The sequence below is a fragment of the Vanacampus margaritifer genome, chromosome 11 (assembly GCF_051991255.1).
Source record: "Vanacampus margaritifer isolate UIUO_Vmar chromosome 11, RoL_Vmar_1.0, whole genome shotgun sequence".
In the NCBI taxonomy this organism is placed as follows: domain Eukaryota; kingdom Metazoa; phylum Chordata; class Actinopteri; order Syngnathiformes; family Syngnathidae; genus Vanacampus; species Vanacampus margaritifer.
In genome coordinates this window covers 14312411-14335377 of record NC_135442.1, presented here as the reverse complement: position 1 = coordinate 14335377, position 22967 = coordinate 14312411, and the positions used below count along the sequence as shown (strand labels likewise).

At 38.8% G+C, this 22967-nt stretch overlaps 1 protein-coding gene across 1 annotated transcript in view; it reads left to right on the top strand.

The window, feature by feature from the left end:
* Nucleotides 1–990: 990 nt before the first annotated feature.
* mgat4a (alpha-1,3-mannosyl-glycoprotein 4-beta-N-acetylglucosaminyltransferase A) overlaps nucleotides 991–22967 on the top strand; it is a 37820-nt gene continuing 15843 nt past the window's right edge. Inside the window, exons 1-3 of the mRNA XM_077580280.1 lie at nucleotides 991–1703; nucleotides 18731–18898; nucleotides 20030–20170. Coding sequence (XP_077436406.1) covers nucleotides 1610–1703; nucleotides 18731–18898; nucleotides 20030–20170 — 403 coding nt within the window. The 5' untranslated portion in view covers nucleotides 991–1609. The remainder of the gene's footprint in view (nucleotides 1704–18730; nucleotides 18899–20029; nucleotides 20171–22967) is intronic.

The following is a 22967-nucleotide window of genomic DNA, read 5'->3' as shown; positions in this document are numbered from 1 at the left end:
TTCGGTTACCACCCACAGCTCGTGAACATATATAGGTGAAGGTATGAATGTAGATTGTCTGGTTATCTGTAACAGGGTTGCATCAACACAGCAAAATAGATGATGACTAATATAGCAATTATAAAATAAATGGTTGATTCTTTCAAAAAATGTTGGTACCTAAATTATCTTCCAATTCTGGAATAATCATGGTAATTTAATCGTTATGCATCTTATTAAAACAGTCATTGTTTTTTTTGTTTTTTTTAACTGTAAGTAAAGTTGTTGTAAAGTTAGATTCAGGGTTCAGATTTAATTATTATTATTTTGGCAGGTTATGTGCTACAACAAATAGTCACTAGATGGCGTAATAGGACACCATTTAGGAGGAGCCGCTGTCACTTAAAGGTTACTTTTGGTCACACTAGTACTTCCGGCAATGGCTTTAAAACTGTAAATGACATACGACAAAGAGGGTGGGTTGGTAAAAAAAAACATGCACTCTTAAATAATAATCTCCGCAAGATTCATTCATGATATACAATTATTATAATTTTTTATTTTAATCTGTAATTTATTAGTTCCTTTCAAGATAATATACAAAAAATAATGATCACAGCTGTACATTTATACTTCTGGCAACTTTTCATTCCACTACATTTCTCAATTAAATGTATACTTTTATCCCCATAACCATCTTCATTACTCGCCACTCGAAATTCAACCTCGCAACACAATGCGGAAGAATTGCCTTGACTGTCCAGATAAGGCACACAATTTTCCTGTAACACTGAAGTATGGTAAAAAAAACAATAACAAATAATAATAATAAAAAATCTAAATAATATCACCAAAATTCTAACCACCAAAATTGCAAATGTCAGATAATTTTAGAATAGACTATACATCCTGTGTTGATCGAATTTGAAGATGTCCTTGACAGACCGGAGAACAGAACACGAACTTTATTTTGAAAGTTGACACCAGAAGCGCGCATGTGCACGAAATGTAACAAACAGATAGGAACAAACAGTTGAGGTGTTGGGAAATACTCATGTTAGTGTGCATGTGGAATTGAACGTATTTACGGCCAAAGATTTGGACATAAAGTACACGGAGTGCCTTTTTTTCCCCTCGGTTTTGCCAGAAGTGCGTAGCAACTGCCATTCAATGTTAGCTTGACGCCCTGCTAACAAAGCCCAGTTGATAAGCGTCAACCGCAGAACCGAAAAAAAAGGATTTATGAGAAGCGGGGATGTAAACTGCACTTGAACCGGCTGTCCGGAAGCTCGTTTTCGGTTTCCCCTCATCTGTTGCTCGTCGTAGCGGAATCGGCGTGGTTCTCCAGCAGGCTATCGCGGAAGGGTCCACCACCACCGTCAGCCGCCTGAAGCCCAAGTCGTAATGCTTCTTCCTGCTTATGATTATTACTAACGTAGCCGCCCCCCTTGAAGAAATGGACCGCACCGGCAGCTAACCCCCTCCGTATTAACCGGTCATGTAACCACCCTGACGCGCAATAGACAGTTGGCAAGTCAACTCTGACTGCACGGGGGCACATTCGTGGGAGAGAGCCTCTTTGGAGCCACGGAGGACGGCGGCGACAAAAGCGAGGCTTCGCTGAAATGAGATGAGGCTCAGAAATGGAACTGTGGCCACTGCGATAATTTTCTTCACGTCTTTCCTCAGCTTGTCCTGGTACACCGCCTGGCAGAATGGCAAAGGTATGCTCAGCCCTTTTGCCTCGCGCCACCACACTCCTTAGGACTGTTTTCAGGAAAAGGGAAGGAGGCCTGAGAATGGGCTAGAACAGGGGTGTCAAACTCATTTTTGTTGCAGGCCACAGTGTGTTTACGGTTTCCCTTTGGTGGCCTATATGATTGTGAAACCGTACACATGTTTAATCACTTCCTCATGCAACACTACAGAACAAATTGATGGATAACTAGTTCTGAAATCAAGTCAAGTCATCAGAAGTGAACAATATATATTTATAACTCTTTCACTGCCAGACGTTTTCAGAAACGGGTTGTCCCCACTGCCAGCCGATTTAAGCATTTTGAGTGATCTTTCAAGGTCCACAGAAAATGTTGTTTTTGGACTATGGAAACACACATACTACCAAATGAAAGATTGGACTCTCAGCTTTCATCAGAAAAAAAAAATGCGTTTCAAACCCACAATGTGATGATAAGATGCTTTACATCAAAGCCCCAAAATAGACTCCCATTGCCAAATTTGCTAGATATAAGCTAACAGTAGTCTAACCTAAAATTACTTCAAAACTTAACAATAACAGTATATTTTTCAAAAATATACATGTAGTTTTTGTTTAACTCTTTGACTGCCAGACGTTTTCAGAAACGGGTTGTCCCCACTGCCAGCCGATTTAAGCATTTTGAGTGATCTTTCAAGGTCCACAGAAAATGTTGTGTTTGGACTATGGAAACACACATACTACCAAATGAAAGATTGGACTCTCAGCTTTCATCAGAAAAAAATTGTGTTTCAAACCCACAATGTGATAATAAGATGCTTTAAATCAAAGCCCCAAAATAGACTCCCATTGCCAAATTTTCTAGATATAAGCTAACAGTAGTCTAACCTAAAATTACTTCAAAACTTAACAATAACAGTATATTTTTCAAAAATATACATGTAGTTTTTGTTTAACTCTTTGACTGCCAGACGTTTTCAGAAAAGGGATGCCGCCAGTGGCAGCCGATTTAAGCATTTTGACTGATCTTTCAAGGTCCACAGAAAATGTTGTTTGGACTATGGAAACACACATACTACCAAATGAAAGGAAAAAAAAGTTTGTTTCTACCTTATTCCGTTCTTCAGTAATCAACAATAGAAATTTCACCGAAATGCTCTGTTTTGAAACAAAAAACTGAGAAAACAAGCTTTTTGTGAAACAATGTTATTTCATGCACTCTAGTGAATTGTACACTTCTTTTTGTCCATGAATGATGCCACAAACACCTAAATAGTGCTTTACTTCTGTAAAACACTACCACCAACAATGAAAGAGTGTTTTTTGATTGCAAAATACGTTTATTTCCATTCAACAGTGTAACAATTTGACAAAACAATTTCGCAAACTATTTACAAATGTGTGCAACTGTGGTACCATTTACAATTATGTGGATGTTTCAAATACAGTTTTTCTTTTTGTAACACTCCCCTGCGTGCAAGGAGACGCAGCAGGATTTGCACAACAGAGTAGTTTCACTGCGATTGCCCCTTCGCGTGCAGACGTTACACTTTCTTGACGGCCTTCTTTTCCGGGGAATAGCAAGTAGCAGACTGTACCCACTCCTCCGATGAATATGCATTGGACTCGGGGTACTCTTCATCGTCCGATTGAACGTCCGCCTGTGCAGAAGTGCTCGGTTGTGCTCCGCGTTTTCCGGTGTTAGCATCACTAGCCGGTGAGGCTTTATGACGTGGTCATAGCCGCCGCGTCAACGCTTCCAACTTCGGCGTCAACCTCGGAGCCACCATCATCATCATCGTCGTCATCACTGTGCTCTTTAGCATTGGTCGATGAGCTGCTTGAAACCGGTCGCCATTGTTCGCTTCCTCAGCCATCTAGCTCCGCCTCACGTCTTCTACTGCCGCGTCAACGCCTCGGAGTCACCATCATCATCATCGATGATGATCATCGTCGTCATCAATGTGCTCTTTAGCACTGGTCGATGCTTTTCATCTTTGAAAAAAATGCTCAAGCGTGAGCTGCTTGCAACCAGTCGCCATTTTCGCTTCCCATCCGCAGCCATTGTCCCCTCTAGCTCCGCCTCACGTCTTCTACTGACGCCTACCCAATCTTGTCAAAAGAGAGTCATCGCGGCCATCTAGGGGCCAAAAATAGTCATTAGGCTAACTAGATCTGCTTGAAACTTTCACCACAGCTGGCCAAGGCTTTCCTCCACCTGTTTCCAAAAAAATAAAAATTGGAGAACGTCCTTGGCGGCCCGCCGTAGGTTTTTACTATACGTCATTTAACGTCCTTGGCAGTAAAAGAGTTAAATGCGCACTTAAAATAGTAATTTTGCAGCCCTTAAGGTTTTATTTGCCCGAATCAAAGGCTTATTTCAATTAGAAGCATTTAATATAACACAACTCTTTTTTTTTTTATAGCAACTTTGAAAGTCTTGCATCCATTGAACTTGGACAGCTTCTGCTTAAATTTCTTTCCAGGATGCCAGAATAGCCCCCCAAAGCTGCTGTTTGTATGTGCATGGTCCTATGACCCCCCCCCCCCCCGATTAGTATTGATTAGTATTTTCTAAATTTGAGTAAAAAAAACTTCGCTATAATCAATTTATAGATTTGTATCGGTATCAAATTGAATCGTGACCTATGAATTGTGATACAAATTGAATTGCCAGGTACTAGGCAATTCACACCACTATTGACAATGATTTTTACTTAAATTTTTAGATATGCAAAGAATTGTCATGATCTACTCCAGTCTGACTCGCTAATGCTAATTAATTAGCGCGCTACTCGTGGCACTTTTATCACGCAAAAGAACGACTATTTATACAAAACGCTTCAAGAATGTATACAGAGAAGCATCTTAACATCCTACACTGCAAAAAAACAACAACTTTTATTGGAATAACTTGACTTTTTGCTTTTATGTGGCTACAACTTAACAGTGTATCAGAACGAGCGGGACCACCCTGCCCCTAAGTGGCCAAATCGTGTACAACATGAACAGTGCTGTCAATAAAGGCACACACAAACAAGGGCAAGACAGTATAAAATAATTGAAATAAAATTGATTTTGGGACATTTAAAATCGATTCTGAATCACACTAAATGAGAATCGCGATTCTTATGAGAATTTTTTTATTTGTTTTTTTTTTTTTTTTTTGGGCACACCTCTAATGTACACCTAGCTTGCTGGTAGATATCCAGTTTGAGAAGTGTCAAGTAGTAATCTATATCCAGTTTTGTCACCAGCTGGTTGGTATTTGGTCTAGCTTTTGTGAAAGGGAATACCGTAGCCATCCAGTTTGGGAAGATGCTTATGGACATCCACTTTGCTTCGAAGCTGACAGCCACCCAACTTGCTTAACTAGCTCATTGACATCTAGCTTGGTATACAGAAACCCCCTATTTTCTCTTCACCTGAGTCAATGGAAATTGTCGTTATTGCTGAAAGCCCCGTGTACCAACGTCTCCTCTTTATACCAACTCACCATAATGCAATCATTCACTTATTATAGGTGTGGCCTTATCACAAAGCAATTTGTGTTTGGGTGTTAAGTGAGGCCTGAGTGTGGCTCCGTGCCCAGCTTGCAGTCCTTGCGGGAGAAGCGTTGGGGCTGGGTCTTGAGTGACTTCTTATCAGCCGAGTGTAAATAATTGCAGCCCTCAGATAAATTCCAAGCCAAGGCATTGTGTTGTGCTTCAAAGTCTTGTTTGCGAAGGAGGCCAAAAGAACGGAACTACATTTAGCAGCGTGCGACTCTTCGCTGTGACTAAATTGCAACGTGCTGATGCCTGCTGCGGTGCGTCCTGCACCTGTAGACACAATCCGACACATCACTAGTAGGAACAGATTGTGATATTCACAAGGGTTTTGCTATTCTTTGCTATGTCACCACAGTAGGGTACCCATTGATGGACTTTCAACGATGATCCCGTCTTACGTAAATGTTCTTATTGTACGCTATAATCAAATGTCACTAGTTGGCTCAGCTAACACCTACTTTTAAAATTAGAACAAGTGTGAAGCCAACCGCTGTCGTAGAGCAGATTGCATTCGAATCTAGAGTTTTGTGACATACAATGGTCGCCGTGGAGACGGCTGGCTCAGTTGGATGTCCTCCCCGGCCCGAGGATTGGAGCATAACTAAAAGAAAGGGGGATTCTTGGTTGAGCTCTGGAGGAAAGCCAGGCCGGCCCACCCATGGCACCATCGGGTGTCCTAGCAATATACATGTAAAGCATTAGTGGAAACCAGGCACCTCGATGTTTTGGCGTCAAAAACTGTTCTATCATTTTTTTTTTTTTTTAGCACCGGTATTTAAAAAAAAAATAAATACGAGACAGCCCGTCAACTCTGTGTTTTAACGGCAGGTACATATACACGCATGGCCGCCTGCCTACCGATATGTGGAAAACGCCTTAACCCAAAAAATTATCCCTCTTGTGTTATTTGAGTCAAGGTATGGCGCCCTCTTGGAAGTGTGATAACTAAGTCATTCATGATTAATTTTTTTTCGACCACTCAAAATGTTCAGTGGCATCAGACTTATCAATACATGTGTAGTTTTTATTTATTTATTTTTTTAGATGGCCTCTATAATTGTCCTAAGTGCAAAACTAACTATGAGCTATCCCAAGGCGTTTAGAATTCGAGAATTTTTCCTAATGATAGAAACTCAAGCAGTTGTTATGTAAGCAGAAAATACCCAAGGCTTCTTTTTCAAGCATAAGGGCTGAAATGCGCACACTCCTTGATAGTTTAAACATTTACCTTTTCTTAGAAAATAGAATATGTGTAAAATAGTCTATTTGCCAAGGTTATCATGGCTGAGCACACACTTTACTATTATGGCTGAGCACACACTTTACTGGTCATTGGGTTTTCTCAAGAATTTCAAACGTTGAAGTCCCCATCCCATTTGTTCATATTTGCAAAAATGTCAAATGTCAAACAAACAGTCCATTTTTTAACACTGGGAGCACAGTACTTGCCAAGTAAATATTCACTCCACTCATTTTCACTATATTACTGATACATGGGCTAAATGTGTGGCGCAGAAGTTTGTCAGTTTGTGTTTTAAGATTTCATCAGGGAAGTTTGTCAAGTATTTGACGCTATAATTCACCGGCAGCCCCCAGACTGACAAATCAGGCACAAACGTCAATCCAATGGCATGCCCCCCGCAGACCCTCCTCACAGTCACAGCCATGTCATTTACTCATCACACAAACGTTACGCATTTTAGCGTGGTGGTGGCAGCATCATGTTTTGGAGCTGTTTTAGCTAGCGGTTTGATTGCATTCTTGTATAGTATTGACGGTTTCTATTATTGTGACATAAAGTCAGGTCGGCCCATTGGAGGCCCGGGTACCAAATGCATGGCTCGCCTGTTATTTGGTTTGTTAGCTCAAAGATTTTGAGGCCTTACAAACAAAGGGGTACATCTGTTTAGGTTGTCTGAGTCTGCCTCCCAGTTCTTGTGGATTTTGTATGCGTTCCCGGTTGCCCATGTCCGTTTTCTGCAGCTTTCTCCTGCATTCTAAAAACATTTGTTAGAATTCATGAAAGAGGATGTACTATTAGAGATATGATGAGATTATTGGATGGCATTTTTATCTGTTATGGCCACTTAGCATTTTATTTATTTCATGTTTGTGGCTTTGAGTTTCTAGGAACATTTGAGAAACACAAATGGATCTTGATGACGTTCCCAGAGATTTGGATTTTATGAGTCATGACATTGATAATTAGTCTGAATCAATATCTGTTAAATGTCATTCAGACAATGCGGGAGTTGAGAGCTAATTTTGGTTGTTTGCGTTCTCGCCTCTGACATCTTGGACCATTCCCCGGTTACGTGACTTGCTCCGAAGAGGACCTGATGTCCGTCAGCTGTACAAACACTCCCATCGAGTGTGCGCATCCTTGTTGTGAATCCACGTAACATCAGGAGCAGGATGGTTGGCAGTGAAAGCATTTTTGCGGAACACAGCCTCATGAAAAAACGGCATATTTTGAGGCGTATTTTAACTAACCCCAAATTTGGATCAGTTTCAAAATGTTGAAAATAATTTGTGGTCACATTGAAATAGAGGTGGGCAGGTGGCAAAGGTACGCACACTGTACTTAAGTAGAAGTAAACATACTTGTGTAGAATGAGACTGAGTAAGTAAACAGCACCCTCAGACTCTACATCTGGCCACGGCATGGCGAGGGATCCCGGTTCAGGGTAGCCATTTTTCAAACTCAAAATAAACATTTTCTAGCGTTATATGCGGCTGACAAAATGCACCATCGTACTTGTATGGTGTAGATAAAGTGCTTATTTTAAATGCAATGAAATTGGGTAAAACTGGTGGAGGCGTTGTTGCTCTTTAAATTGCAAAGAGAACAGAAAAGTATGACTGTGATTCATTTGATGGAAGCATTAACCATAGAAATAATTAATGACATGGGTAAAAATATATGAATCACTTGTGTATATAGTAGTGGTGTATATACAGTATATATAGACCGCCTGTGTCAGGAGCTGAATTGTTTTCAGATAGAATTATTGAAATGTTTGAGGATGTCACAAGCAAATCAATAATTGTATGTGGCGATTTTTAATCTAGATTTGGGCAACACTGTTACAACAAATGACTTTAGGAACTACATGGAAATTGCTGGTCTATGCCCCATGATATCTCAACCAACCAGGATCACTACTCACAGTGCTTCAATCCTTGATAATGTATATACAAACATACATGGTGAAATAACAAGTGGTACATTTACAATAGACATGAGTGATCATCTCCCTGTATATACAATCTATGAAAAATTAAGTACAAATACTGTGCCAAGAGGACACATCCAGAAAAGCAGTAGAACTCTTAGAGAAGATTTGAAGAGACAGAACTGAGATCACGTCGATACAAACGACTTCAATGATGCCTATAATTCCTTCATGACCACATTCATAAATTCATATGCTAAATATTGTAAAATGATTACAAATCATGCACAAAGCAGAAAAAAAAGCTTCTCACAAATCTATGGATGACAAATGGGTTGAAAAATGCTTGTAAGAAAAACAATCTTCTATATAGAATGTTTCTCAAAAAAAGAGCAAAAGATGCAGAGTTTAGGTATAAAAAAATAAATTTGTATCCATCCTGAAAAAACAAAAAATGGATTACTTCACCTAATTACTAGAGAAAAGTAAACTTAAGTCTTGAATAAGGGCAAGACGAAACCAATCTCGCCAAACTATTTTATTAAGGGCCACTTAGTAATTTATGATAAAGAGGAAATTGCAAACAAATTCAATGACCACTTTGTGAATATTGCCCCAAGGTTATTACAAAAATATCCCCGACGGAAATATCGATTATGGAATCATACCAAATCATGCAAACAGTATTTTTCTCGACGCCGTCCATACAAGCTAGTGAAATTTTGAACAAAATGTTGCTAGTAAAAAATCAAACGACTATATAGATATGAATATGTCGCTGATAAAACAAATCATAGACGTGACTATAGAGCCTTTCACGTATATCTGTAATTGATCATTTATAACAGGAATTTTCCCAGAACAAATGAAAAAAAGCAGAAGTAGTCCCACTCTTCAAAAAAGGAAATTAGAACTATTGACTATTCTTTATCCTCTGCAAAAACAGATTTTTTTTTTTATTGCATCTTACAATTAGTCAGTCAATTAGTTGTGAAACTCTTCTTAATTATCAATGTTTGTATTATGCGGCCACCTGGTGGCCAAGGCACACACACCAGAAGGAGCTAATGTCAATGGTGATTAATAATGTACAAACTTTTTTTTTTTTTTTACATTATATTTATTTATTTTTTATATACAAAACTTGTAGATTGTTAAGCAAATGTGGTGTGTGTGTGTTTTGTGGGGCTGGAATGGATTAAAGACAATTTAACTCTTAAATCAAGACACTACCGTTTTCAGATACACAATAGTTATCATAAATGTAAATCATCTAGTACAACACAGATACCTTAAGTGCAATAATGAATTATTTATACTCGGTGACATCCCAGCGCTCACGTACATACATTGCATAATTTCAGTAGGAGGAGAGTTGAGGCCGTGCTTCTCTCTGCAAATGACACTTCCTCCTCACTGTCTCTCCCATCCACCAACCCACTGATGCTTTTCCTCCTTGGTCCCAACAGTCCACACACAATGGGACAAAAATAGCACATGCAAGTGCGTCGAATCGCTTGCTCAGATTGACAAACGCGCACGTCACAAATAATGTGCAATTTCAGTTGGATTTCTCACTTGTGGTCCGTCCGTATCATGCGTCATGTGTAAGAGTTTGGATTGCGTGCCGTGTCGTCGGACAGAGGCAACGCGTCCTGCCTGCCAGACGAATCCCCAGCGGCCTAGAAGGACGATGAGGGCAGGCCAAATAATAAGAGAGTGAGAGCGGATGGGAAGTGCCTGAGGTGGGCTGCTGTATGTGAAAGGCAGCGGAGTGCTGACAAGGCACCGAGACAAGCAGGACGTGTTCGTTCTTTGTTGCATGTGTCCTGCTCCCTACACACACACGCACACTCTTCCTCCGGGCACTCTTTACGCTGTCGGAAACAGGACTGGGCATTTTGCACTGTTAAGTCATTATAGTAACAGCAACATCCTGTGTCCCACACTTCCGTTCACTTAGTCACAATCCTCGTTTATTTCTATTTTGGCATCAAATTCCCCCAGAGAATTCCCCTCAATTTAAGTGTGGCATACATGCTGTCATTTGTTGCTCTCTTAACTGCTTAATTTTCTGCAGCAGTTTGTGTATTTGTGGACTTTTTTCTTCTTTTCTTCTGGTTCTCAGGAAACATGGCCCGGCCAGACTCAAACACTGACCCACTTCGGGGGTCTATATTTTTTTCCCTTTTTAAAATCAGTCACTAGTTATCACCATTTACAATATTGCGTATATACTGCAGAGATCAAATAAACAGCCTTACAGAGATTTGTGCTGGTGATTGTGTGTGTGAATTAGGGGTGTGCCCAATTCTCATTTAGTACGATTCAGAATGGATTTTAAATGTCCCAAAATCGATTTTATTCCCTTTATTTCCCTTTGTTTGTGTGTGCCTTTATTGGGAGCGCTGTTTATGTTGTACCCGATTTAGCCACTTAGGGGCAGTGTGGTTCCATGCGGTCTGATACACTGTTAAGTTGTAGCCACATTGGAGAGTAGAAGGAAAAAGTCACGATCAAGTTATTCCAATAAAAGTTGTTTTTTTGCAGCATGGAGCCATTCTTTTGAGTGATAAAAGTGCCGCGAATAGCGCACTAGTTAACATTAGCGATTGAAGGTATAAAGGATAAATTGAAGCAAAAATGATTGTCAATCAAATAATTTTGAATCAATCATTTTTCTGTCATTCAGGATGATTATGATTTTAATCAAATTTAATCTAATAAATCCAACAAACATTTATTTAAAGGTTGAATTTATTCCCAAATAATTCCTGTGCAAAATGTTCAGACAACAATAACATATACTGATTCTAAATCTGTTTGAATATAAACCGAACATTCATACTTAGCGCTTTAATGCCATAATGAAGTAGTTGGTAGCTATTGTAATTATGTGTTGTAAATCACCCATCCAGCATTCTGCCACTTAGACACAATTAAAACTTTTAATCATCCAGAAGACAAAACTCAATTTCCCGATTTAGCAAATTTTCAAGGATTCGATTTTTTAAATGACGATTAATTGAATTAAGTCAGAGCTAATTTTCTATGTATAATTGATCATTTGTACCAGTTTTTCAACTAAGTATCTTTGTATGAAAGTAGCGAAGTTGTTCAAGTGTGAACATTTCTACATTATTAATATATTTTTGATTTGCATGCTGAGTGTTATGTGTTCAGGTACCACGGGCTCCATGCAATATGAAACAATGGAGTAGACCACCAGAACAAAGGGATGAGTGAACTATCACAATTTATTCGTAGCACACCACAACAAGGTTTGATTTCAAGCAAAAAATCATTTTTGAACAAGTTCATTTTAGGACTCGCATGTTACACCCCGGGACGTGTTTTCTGAGAAGTAATCATTTACATAAATATTCACAGCTATGGGCAAGGCGGGGTCGTCTCATAAATGCCACAAATCACGTTTGCTCAAGTATTTGCTCATGTTTTGTGGTTTGTGCACGCGGCTCACATGGCTCTCAGCAGTCATGGGAAGAAGCTTTTGTGGTCACTTATATGGGATGTGATTGCCATCTTTGTTACTTTTGCCATGCATTTCATTGCAGTCTATTTGATAGTAGAATTAGAAGCACAAAAACAATGACCGCAAACGGCAAGAATCCTTCAATATGAAGTCAATCCAAGATATTTCTTTTGAGTTGAAAAATCATAATAAAGTTGACGATTTCACGCATTTTCATTAATTCTCAGCGAATGACTCATAACTCCTTGGGTGTTTTCACGGCTATATCACGCGTTCTCTGGTCCGAAATCAATTCACTTTGTAAACATGGAGCAAAATTGGTCTTTGTTGGAAATTGTAATGGAGAGAATCTCTAGAAGCAGAACCAATCCATTCCTGGACGTCAGTTGACTTTAAACTTGTCATTTCAAAGCAATGTTATCCATAAAAAAAAGTAAGATGACTCTACAGTCGAGGTGCCCTTGGGCAACACTCAAAAGGGAGTACTATCATCTTTCCTTGAATGTGCGCGATCTGGTTCTCTTCATCTCATGCAATGAAGAAAAAACAACATCGTGTGTGAGTAAAATTTGCCCTTGAAGGACTGAGTACGATTCGTTAAACTGTGAAAGTTAAAACGTATTCCAGTTGAATGGAATCAATGTTGGATCGCCCGTTCATCACAAAACCGTGGCTCGGTTTATTTGGAGGTGGTGTCTGTGTGCTTGATTTGGTTGACTGCTTATGCTGCTCATAATCATGCAACAAAAGGCCCCATTTGAATCCACGCTTCATATTGTCAAGTGTACAGTTATTCAGTTAAGGCACTCGTTTTCTCGAGTACAAGCTGAGTGTGCTAAAAATGTTTTTTTTTTTTTGTAGATGACTTGCAGCTTGTGAAATCACAGGATGTTGAAAGTGCTTTTTAAAATATTTTTATTGGAAGCTAAAAATGAGTATCACTTGAGTATGACTATACAATGACAGCTTTTCATCGGCCGCACAATCTAGAAGAACAAAGTGCTGTTTTTAAAACAACCTGGTTTTACCTTTAATTTCTTTACTTCCTCTGGCTAATATTTTCCAGCTACTTGTATGAGTTCCTTACATTAAGAAACAACATTTCCGGTCCATAATCTTGTTCTTCATCTTCATGTACTCCGCGTTTCCCTTTTATGACCAGTGAGGCATTCTGCATAAAGAAATATTCTGCAAATAGAGCCAATATCCTTTTTTTGTGTGGTGCCAGTTTGCTGTTCCAGCGATGCTCCCAGCAAACTGCGGGATCTTAAGAGTGGGTGGAGGTCAGGAGAAACAATGAGCTCACGGTGAGGAAGTCAAATAAAGAATCGGTGTCAGACCCATGCCACGGGGACTGATACGAGTCTGGATTTTTGTTGTACTGATTGGCTGAAGTCATTTTGCCCTGGAGAATTTGCAAACAGAGATTAGAGTGGACGGGAAAGACTTTATGATATAAAGCAGACGTGTTTCTTTAACATTTTAACACGTCTGTTAAAAAAAAAAAAAAGTATACTCAAGGATTATGACTTGAGTTCCATATGGCGGATGCACCACTGGAGTGTTCTTTCTCATGCATAATGCACAAGTACGGTTTGCGTACATGTGACTCTCAGTCTTGTCTGAGGTAGGCAGAAACTGTGGCTGAAGATTGCGTCGCCAAGACTGACTTTTTTATAGCAATGTTTTTTTCATAGGTCATAACACATTTGCCTTGATTTATGCATTATGATTCAGATTGATTATTCTACGTAAAGCGGTTTTAAAATGCTTATTTGCGTAAAAAAATGCAGATGTCTGTTCCTGCTCTTTAACTTGCACTGCAGTCCCTCTTCAGTGCTCGGCAGTCCGCATACATCAGCAAGTCCAACATGAGGGCTCCCGAAACTTTGTGGTGGGGATTTTGCTGACAAATACACAATTCTCTCAACCAAATAGCAACTAGCATTAACAGTGTATGTGCCACCAGATCTTCTCATGTTTTGTTTGCAGTTTGCAGTCAAGGAAAGAACAATGGGAATGGGCAAAGTCAAACAAAAGTGGATTCAACAGTCATTTGACGACATCAGCAAATATTGTCAGACTTTGGGGTCAGTGATCCCTTGAAGAATGAACTCTACAGTTTGTGTTTTGCGTCATCATATTGTGTGTTTTTTTGTGACCATAGTGTTACGTTGAGGTGCAGGTAGGACTTAAATGCAGAGAGTTGGGAATCAGTCTTTGAATACAAAAATACAAAGTAACCACAGCGAGCAGGGCTGAATTCAGATGGCCTCAAAGAAATCACTTGACTGAGAGAAACCTCGGTAGAGCGAACAGAGCTGGATGCAGAAACACATGGAAGAAAGCTTACATGAAATAATCGTGATGGGAAACCGAGACGTACAGAGTGAAACCTCAGGTAAGGAATCTTGACGTGCTGACAAAAGTGTCATTCAGTAACTCTCGATAGGACAATGAACACTTCTATGACAGAATAAAGGTCTATATGATATGACTAGACACATTTAAAAGTGGCTAATAGCATAGCAACTAACAACATTCTTGTTATAAGGGATGTGTGCCTATCATCAATCATCAAACATCGTCATAAGGGACATGGCAGCAACTGCATGAAATGTTGATTTTGTTTTTGTTTTTTTAAACCACTTGGAAGTCAGCTAGTGACGAGGAACAGAATCGGTTCCACTTGGGCGTTGTTACAAAACTGTAATGTAAAACAATGTGGCTGTCGTTTATTTAGCAAAGGTGCGTGACGAATGTCAATTTGCACATTTCGACTGCCCTTTCCTCCCACAGGCCTCCATTAATAAATAAATACGGCAGTGTTTTCAGCGAGGGCACTGTCACGACAGAATGTCCTGAGAGAAGAGAACAAGAAGCTGCTGCAGAGCAACACAATTAAACATAAGCATATTAAGATGCATGTGGTGAAACCTGTATATACAATTTTGTGAAAGTATTCGTCTCAAGGAGGGAAGGAAATGTAAAGATGTTGGGTCAGCGCTGGATTTTAACTCCTCCTCCATTACTCCAGGGAGATGGAGGAGAATAATGAGATTGGTAGGGGATGCACTCTGCTTGGTCTAATTGTTTAATGTATTTTGTGCAGTAGTCCACAATTATTATTATTTTTTTAATCCACTTTATTGCTCCTGCTAGTGACACAATCTGAGACAGCTCCAATTAAATTTGTATTCATTTGACCTTTTATTTGATCAACATTGACAAGGCTTTTGACAAGGCTTATGACGCTAACTAAATTGAAGCAGTATAGCAATCAAAAGATTTGTTGGAGTTTGGATGTTTCTGGGGTTGGTGAAGGACTCTGATTGGTGGCCCGGTGGGTGGTGTCTGGTCGGTGCTGGATTTCACTTTCCTTTCTTTTCTTTGATCCTTCTTCGGGTCTCCTAACGGCCTCACGGCTCTGGCTGGGTTCTGAAGTGTTCGGTTTAGATGAACGGTATGGGATTTTTTAATAGGTTTTAGGTGAACTAATGAATACACACTCACACGCACGCGCACGCGCACTTACACATACATATACTCACCCACATACAAAATATATATATATTTTTTTAAATTGAAAAAAAAAAATTATAAAAAAAGAGAGAGCAATGATGATGACATGTCAAATCGGTAAAATTACCGTATGAACAATACTGAGCTCTCCAGGAAAAAAAAAAAAGCAATCAAAAGAAATCACAGGAGTGGACTGCATGGCGGTCAAATCAGTCAGAGAATTTTACCACCACTTTTGCAAGTTTATGACTTGATGTTTATGGATTCTCGAGTATAATCCAAGCACACATGAATAAAATCAGACTTTCTCCTTTTCAGTTCAGCACAGATATAAGACTTCACTTCTCCTTTTGGCTTCCACGGCAAGAGTTGGCTCTTAAGTAAAAAAAAATGTAAACAAATGCTTAGTCGGCATTTTAAGAGAGAGTCAAGAAAGAAGTTGTTGAATTTTCTTTCAAAGAGCGGATCTTTGAAAAGTGATGACAAGTGTGGAAGGTGGTGATTTTATTCTCGAAAAAGGACAAACTCGTAGAAAAAAATTATTACCCAATGCATGTGAAAGGCCTCCAGTCTTTTGTCTTACTGAATACGCCTTCTTATTGCACAAATACAGCCAAATAGAAACCTTATCTCCGTTCTTTGCACCATGGGATTGCAGGTGTGCCTTCACCTCCACAGGCCTGGCAGTCAAAGCGCTGTTGTGCAGATGAAAGTCTGTTTATGGGTTTGAAGCTGCCCTTTTCATGGGGCTCGGGCCCAAATCACAGCATCTGCGTTTAAAGCAGGAGCAGCCTGGACAGACAATAGCTCAGTCAGAGAGAATGCAGGAGAGTGCAAAGATAAAGGGAGTCCAGTCGTCATTGTTTTATTGATAAACTCTCTGAAAGAGAACAATAACAATATAGCAGCGCTGGTAGATCAGAGACGGCCCGGATAACCCGTAACCTCTCCATCTGGGCTGCACTTTGAATTTCCCCGGCAACCCTCAAAACTTTTGTATACACAACTTTCAGAAAAAATGCAGACAATCAAATTTGCAAGGGGAAGTTGTCAATGCCTGCAGCCATGAGTCATATGAGCCGGCATTATGACGGCAGTGCCTCAAGAAAACCTCTCTGGCACCTAAAAACAGACCATCTTATGTCCCTAGATCAACGGGTTCAAGAAATCTCAAATCATCCCTTTGTACGGCTACTTTTGCCAAACAGATCTTATCATAGTTGTCAGATGACAGCCATGTACCATGACCTTTTTTTTTTTTCTTAAAAGCACGCCAATGCGGCAGTTACGCCTCTAGAAAATGTTACTTGGGGTGGCAGGAGATTCAGTTGGAGGGTCGGGGTTCTAAACTATAAACAAACTTGGCGTTTGAACACTATACTAACTTTAAATTAAAGAACGTTTTCGAGTTTGATGTCGTTCACAATCACAAGTGCCTCTCGCCACCATTAATGGCTGCTCTGCTGATATGGGACGGGAGGACTTATTAAAAAAAAAAAAAAAAAAGAGAGAGAGAAAAGATCCAACAGTGACTGTCCCGCTCACCTGCTCCTTATTTATTTTTCTTACACACTTCCCACAATAATCATGTCACGTTACACTCAAACCCGATCACTACTTAGCCATGTAGACACGCAAGCTATGCTAAGCTAAGTTCGCGAGAGAACATTGAACTCTCACAAGACAAGTTTAATGCACAACGATTTAGTGAAAGATCCTGCTCTGCTCCTCGGTTACGTAGTGATTGAGGTGCGAGCTGATATACACAATTTGCTTCAGCATTACACAGAAGAGATTTTCAATGAGATTGTCCATTCAGAACAGTAGTTTCTGCAATGAGGCTTTAGCTTGTTCAGTGTAAGCTGCACTTTTTTTTATGTGAGAGTCTTCGAGGCATTTCAGCAAACATCCACTCTTTTCCCGTTTCTTTCTAGGCGACCCCATATAACCAGGGTTGGGAGGGTTACTTTTAAAATGTAATCCATTACAGTTACAAGTTACCTGCTAAAAAATTTAGTTAGTAACGTAATCCAAGTACCATAATATTAAAGTAATGTAACTGTATTACTCCAATATTGAGTATGCTCATGAAGACAAAATAAAAATAAATGTCACTACAATATACATTCTATACAATGTGCCCCTGCTATTTGCAGCCTACAAATAGCAAAAATTAAAAAGCATGTAGGGGATTGACTGATGGCCATATGCTGTTTTAGAACTGTCACTGAAAGCAACCACACCTCCTAGATAGATACAGTAGATAGTCTTCCAATGAGGATGACGATGTGTGACATCAACTGCAAAATGAACTTGTATCCCAGTCACAAGTTTTAGCCGTGTATATGTTGTGTATTTTGTTTGAATTGGTGGGAGGAAGATTTGTTTGGAAGGTGTAACTCACATTATGGTTGCAGGCTAGCGGGCTAGCTAGCAAGAAGCTACAGCGCTGTAGCATGCCGCTGGACTCTCAGCTCAAACTTTTGCTCCGAGTAAGTTCCAGTTAATACCGGTCGCCATTTCCTCCCGTCCGTAAAGCTTTTTCAAACTGCCCGTGTGTGGAGGACACGACTAGTCGGGTTCGTTCGTTCCCACCTCCCCGACATGTAGCAACGGTTCCATTCGCCCGGGCGTGTACACGCTCTCTCTCGCTCTGCCCTTCTCTCTCTCTCTCTGTCTCGCCCTCTTTTGCATTGTAGAAATTGTAATCCCTTGGAGTAATCCCTATTTTTAACAAATGTACCTGTAATCTGATTAGATGTTTTTTCCCTGTAACTGTAATATAATACAGTTAATTTTTTTTGCAATTTGATTACGTAATGGCGGTACATGTATTCCGTTACTCCCCAAGCCTGCATATAACCATATTGCATATGGAGTAATATTGTAGATATGAAAAATGTATACGTTATTGCAGTGCCCATGCGTATCTTCCTCAAACCCAGTGAGTGGGCAATTATTATATAAGTGAATGCCGGAACCGTTGTTTTTGCAGCCAAGCCTAATCTATTTGAGAAAGCTTAGCTCAAGTGGTAGACTCTTCATGTAGCCATATCTGAAGCACTGTTCATTGATGTCTGAGCGCCATGTGGCTGATTAAATTCCTTTATGATTATTATTTTTTGCTTATCTAACAAGGTAGTCCGCCACAGGTGACTTTTGTACACGATGTATTCCACGTGGGAGCGGCTATCTGAAGTTCACAATTTATCTTGGAAAGTCGTCGTCATTGTCGTCTTTTTAATGACTATAATCTAGTGCTCAGAGGCCACTTTTATGTTCCTCGTTGCAGAAGAACTGGTAGCATATCAGCGGGAGTTCCATGCCTTGAAAGAGCGCCTCCGTGTGGCCGAGCACAGGACGCTGCAGCGCTCGTCGGAGCTCAACAACATCCTCGAGCAGTTTCGGCGCGCCATTGCCGAAACCAACAACAGCAAAGATGCCCTCGCCACCTTTTCAGGTAACGGATTACTTGGAACATCTAACAGATGGAAGTCAGATGTTCTAGCGGTTGATAATGGTGAAAAACAAGTAAGAATCCCAACATCGTCAGACTCCACAGGGTTCTACAAAAGCAGCGGCACTGGCCCAGGGTCATCGGAATCGAATTGCAATTACAATTTCAGTTAGTACACTCTACAATTACAATATCAGCATAATCGTTAAAAAAAAAAAAAAAAAGAGACTAATACTAATTTTGAGTTGAGTTGTTTGAATGTAAACATTTGCACTTTTTTATTTTTTTATTTTAAAATAACTATTTTAATAAATGTTGTTTCATCCAAAAGGAACTTGCATAATTATAGTGTTTCAAAGAATTTTAATGCTTGTACCAAAAAATACATGATGGTCCTAATCGTGATTTCAGTTATTACCAAAATAATCATAATTAATCTTTTCTTTATAATCGAGCAGCCCCAGCCCAGGGCAACTATGTGACTATGTCGGGACACCTCGAAGTTCACTGACACTGGTACGAGTACAAATTTAGCAAATAAATACAATGAAATCAACACATTATTGCTTTTTTTTTTTTTTTAAATATTCAACATTTTGAATTTCATCCACTTAAGTTGATCAATCATCATTGATCTTTTTACCACATATTATTTTGCGTGTCAGGTTAAAAAAATAATAAAAAAATAAAACAATCTAAAGACCAGATTCAGTTACATTACAAAAACATAACATGCAAAACAAATAACATAGAAGTATTTTTTTTTTTTGAAAGAATACATTCCAAATACTCTAAATATGAAATATTCTTTGAAACTTAACTGTATTATTTTATGAATATACAAGGGTCAGTGGTGCTTCTGGTAGGGCCGCCACATAGCAGAAACTTCATATTATCTTATGTGTTGTAAAATGATCCTATAAAATTATCTAGTGGTCTGTGGTTTGTTTAGAATAAAATTTTCCCGATAATATGTACTATGGTCAGCTTGTGGCATATTTACAGCCAAAAATCTTAATGTGAACGCGGAAAAATCTCTTCTGCTCAGACAAATATTTGTGTGGTAAATGTAAGTTATTTTACCCGGCTAAGACTTTTGTATTTTTTGTTTTGTTGTATTTCTTGTCCATTTAGCTGACACCCAGAAGCTTTTGAAGGACCTGGCCAACAGGAAACCTCTCCACGTGCCAAACATCTACCACCACATGCCTCACCTGCTCAGCAATGAGGGCAGCTTGGATCCTGCCGTACAAGTCGGACTCGGACGCACCGGAGGTGAGGACTCCCCGTAGCTGCCGAGCGCAGTTTATGAGACTTTCCTGTCCATACATGCCTTTCAGTGACAAGTTCACAGTAAATATCCTCTGTGCTCCGCGTCATATTGAGGAATGTTTACACACTGTCGATAATTATAGTCAGTATATTGTCTTAACAAGTTAGCAAACGTCCTAGCTTTGATAGTGTAGTCAATTTGCTTCTTTCCCACTTCCCACTTGAAGTGTTCTAGTTTAATCGACCCTCTTTATAACAACACTAAAAAAGTGTGTAGAGCCTTTTAATGCATAAAATAAATGACACTTGCCATGCTATTACTAAAATAGAGCACTCAACAACAAAATTGTTCAACTTGTGTATGATATATATATATATATATATACTGTATGTATATATATATATATATATATATATATATATATATATATATATATATGCGCATGTCGTAACATCAGTCAAACAGGCTGAACTTTGCAGTGCAGGCCTCTGCATATATGTACAGTACATGCATGATAATGCTCTGACCTTTTGCCCTCAACCTGGAGGACTTTTTTGTTACCGTTCTGTATACTGTAGTATTTACATCAACGCTTGTGAAGTCCTAATCCCCTTCAAAACTGAATTAATATCACTGTGCATACACAAGTGTAAGAAGAAAAAAAAAGTTATCCTGTTAGTAGTAAAAACGTCTGATACATTTTAACGATGCAGTTAAGTTACTTCACTTTTGGATTTAAGGTAAATGCAACTAAACTCTCTAGTCTATATTTCCTTCTTTTTATTATTTCTATGCAGACACACAAGTTTCACTTTGCAATGTCTGCTCTCTTAATGCTAGCACACAATGCAAAATGCATGGCATCCATAGTCGTGTTTAGAGGTGTCAAAATGAATCGATTAACAAATTAATCGACAACTATTTCAATAATCGAGTAATAGCTTGAAACCATTTCTTAATTTAAAATAGTCCAAATCCTCTGATTTCAGCATATCAACACTAATTGTTCCCTGATTTCTGTAGTCCTTCATGATTTTCTTAGTGGCCTAGTGGTAGAGTGTCCGCCCTGAGACTGCGAGGTTGTGAGTTCAATACCCAGCCGGGTCACACCAAAGGCTATAAAGATGGGACCCATTTGCCTCCCTACTTGACACTCAGCATTACGGGTTGGAATTGGGGGGTTAAATCACCAAATGATCCCCGAGCACAAGCCCTTGCTGCTGCTCACCGCTCATTCAGTGGATGGGTCAAATGCGGAGAACAAATTTTACACAACTTAGATGGGCGTGACAATCAGTGGTACTTTAACCTGTTTCTTTATTTAATCAAAATAAGACATTTGCAAACATCTGCTTTTACCTAGTAACATAGTACAACTTTTTTTTTTTGTCTATACGAATACGTAAGAAATAAACATCAATCACTGGTTAATTAACCTTAATCACGTGAAGAATCCTTTTGTAATACACTTTAATAAAAAAAAATAAAAAAAATCAGATTAGTCCATTAATCGATTGGATAGATTAATCGATTCTAAAAATAATATTACTCATTCACTGCGAGCCATTTTAGAAAATTACATAATTTTCAATGCCCACACAATATTATGTTCAACAGTTATATAAACAGAATCTACCAAATTACAGAATAGACTCTAAAAACAATCAGATTATCATCCATCTAGCTACATTGGAAAAAAATTAATTGACACTTGTCAAAGGCAGTGAAAGTTTATTGTTTTTTTTTTCATTTTTTTTCTTCTTTTTTTTCTATAGGAGAGCTCAGTATTGTTCATTCGATTTGACATCATCATTGCTCTCCTTTTTTTTTATACAAAAAAATAAAATAATATATATATATATATATATATATATATAACAGTATACTTTTTTTTTTTGTATGTGGGTGACAATGTGTGTGTGTGCGTGCGAGGGTGTGTGCATTCATCAGTTCACCTAAAGCCTATTAAAAAAAAAAAAATCCCATACTAATAATATAATATAATAATAAATTGCCAAATGCAGAAACATCAATGTAAGTTATCACGATGTAGTGGCTCTCGCTAACAGACAGAATTAAGTAACCAGAATTAGGTTAAAAAGTTGTTTATTGAATTATTGATTAAATGTTTATTGAATTTTTCAATGTCCATTCATTTTAAAATCCAACTATTAATTTCAATAATATGCACCCAAAAAAAGAGTATCACAGCAACGTAATTTTTTTTAAAAATATAATCGTATGTCTACTAATCGCTCTTCATATTACATAGGTCGCACCATAGGCTGACATGTTTTGCCGCCATCTTTCTGCAACGGTTACCCAAAGGAGAAGAATTTAGCGAACGTAGTCATTGGTGATAGGCTTGCGAAGTGTGGCCTCTCTGAGGCACCAATAGTGCACATGCTGCAAAATGCATGCGTTTCCAACTTATGTCGCTGCATTCTATTAGTTAAAACAAATGAAAACTTATAATAGCTCCCTATTCTCTTCAGTAAATAAAGCTTTTCAAATTTTCAAAATAACTGAAATGTTAAAAAATTGCTTTAACACACAAAAAAAATAATCTTATGGGCCGTCAGATATATTCTTTTTTAAGGCATGTACCAGTATTTGTCAAAATGCCGAATATTGTCCTGGCCAATATGGGTCCATCTCTAGCCAAGTCATTACTGTTTTACGGAGTAGCCAGGTTAGAGCTTCCTTTAAGGTTTATGTGATTATCTTCTCATTTCTCCTCACCTGAAAATAGCTTTTGTTACTGCCATCTATAAACACATTCCTCCATGTTTGAAGCAT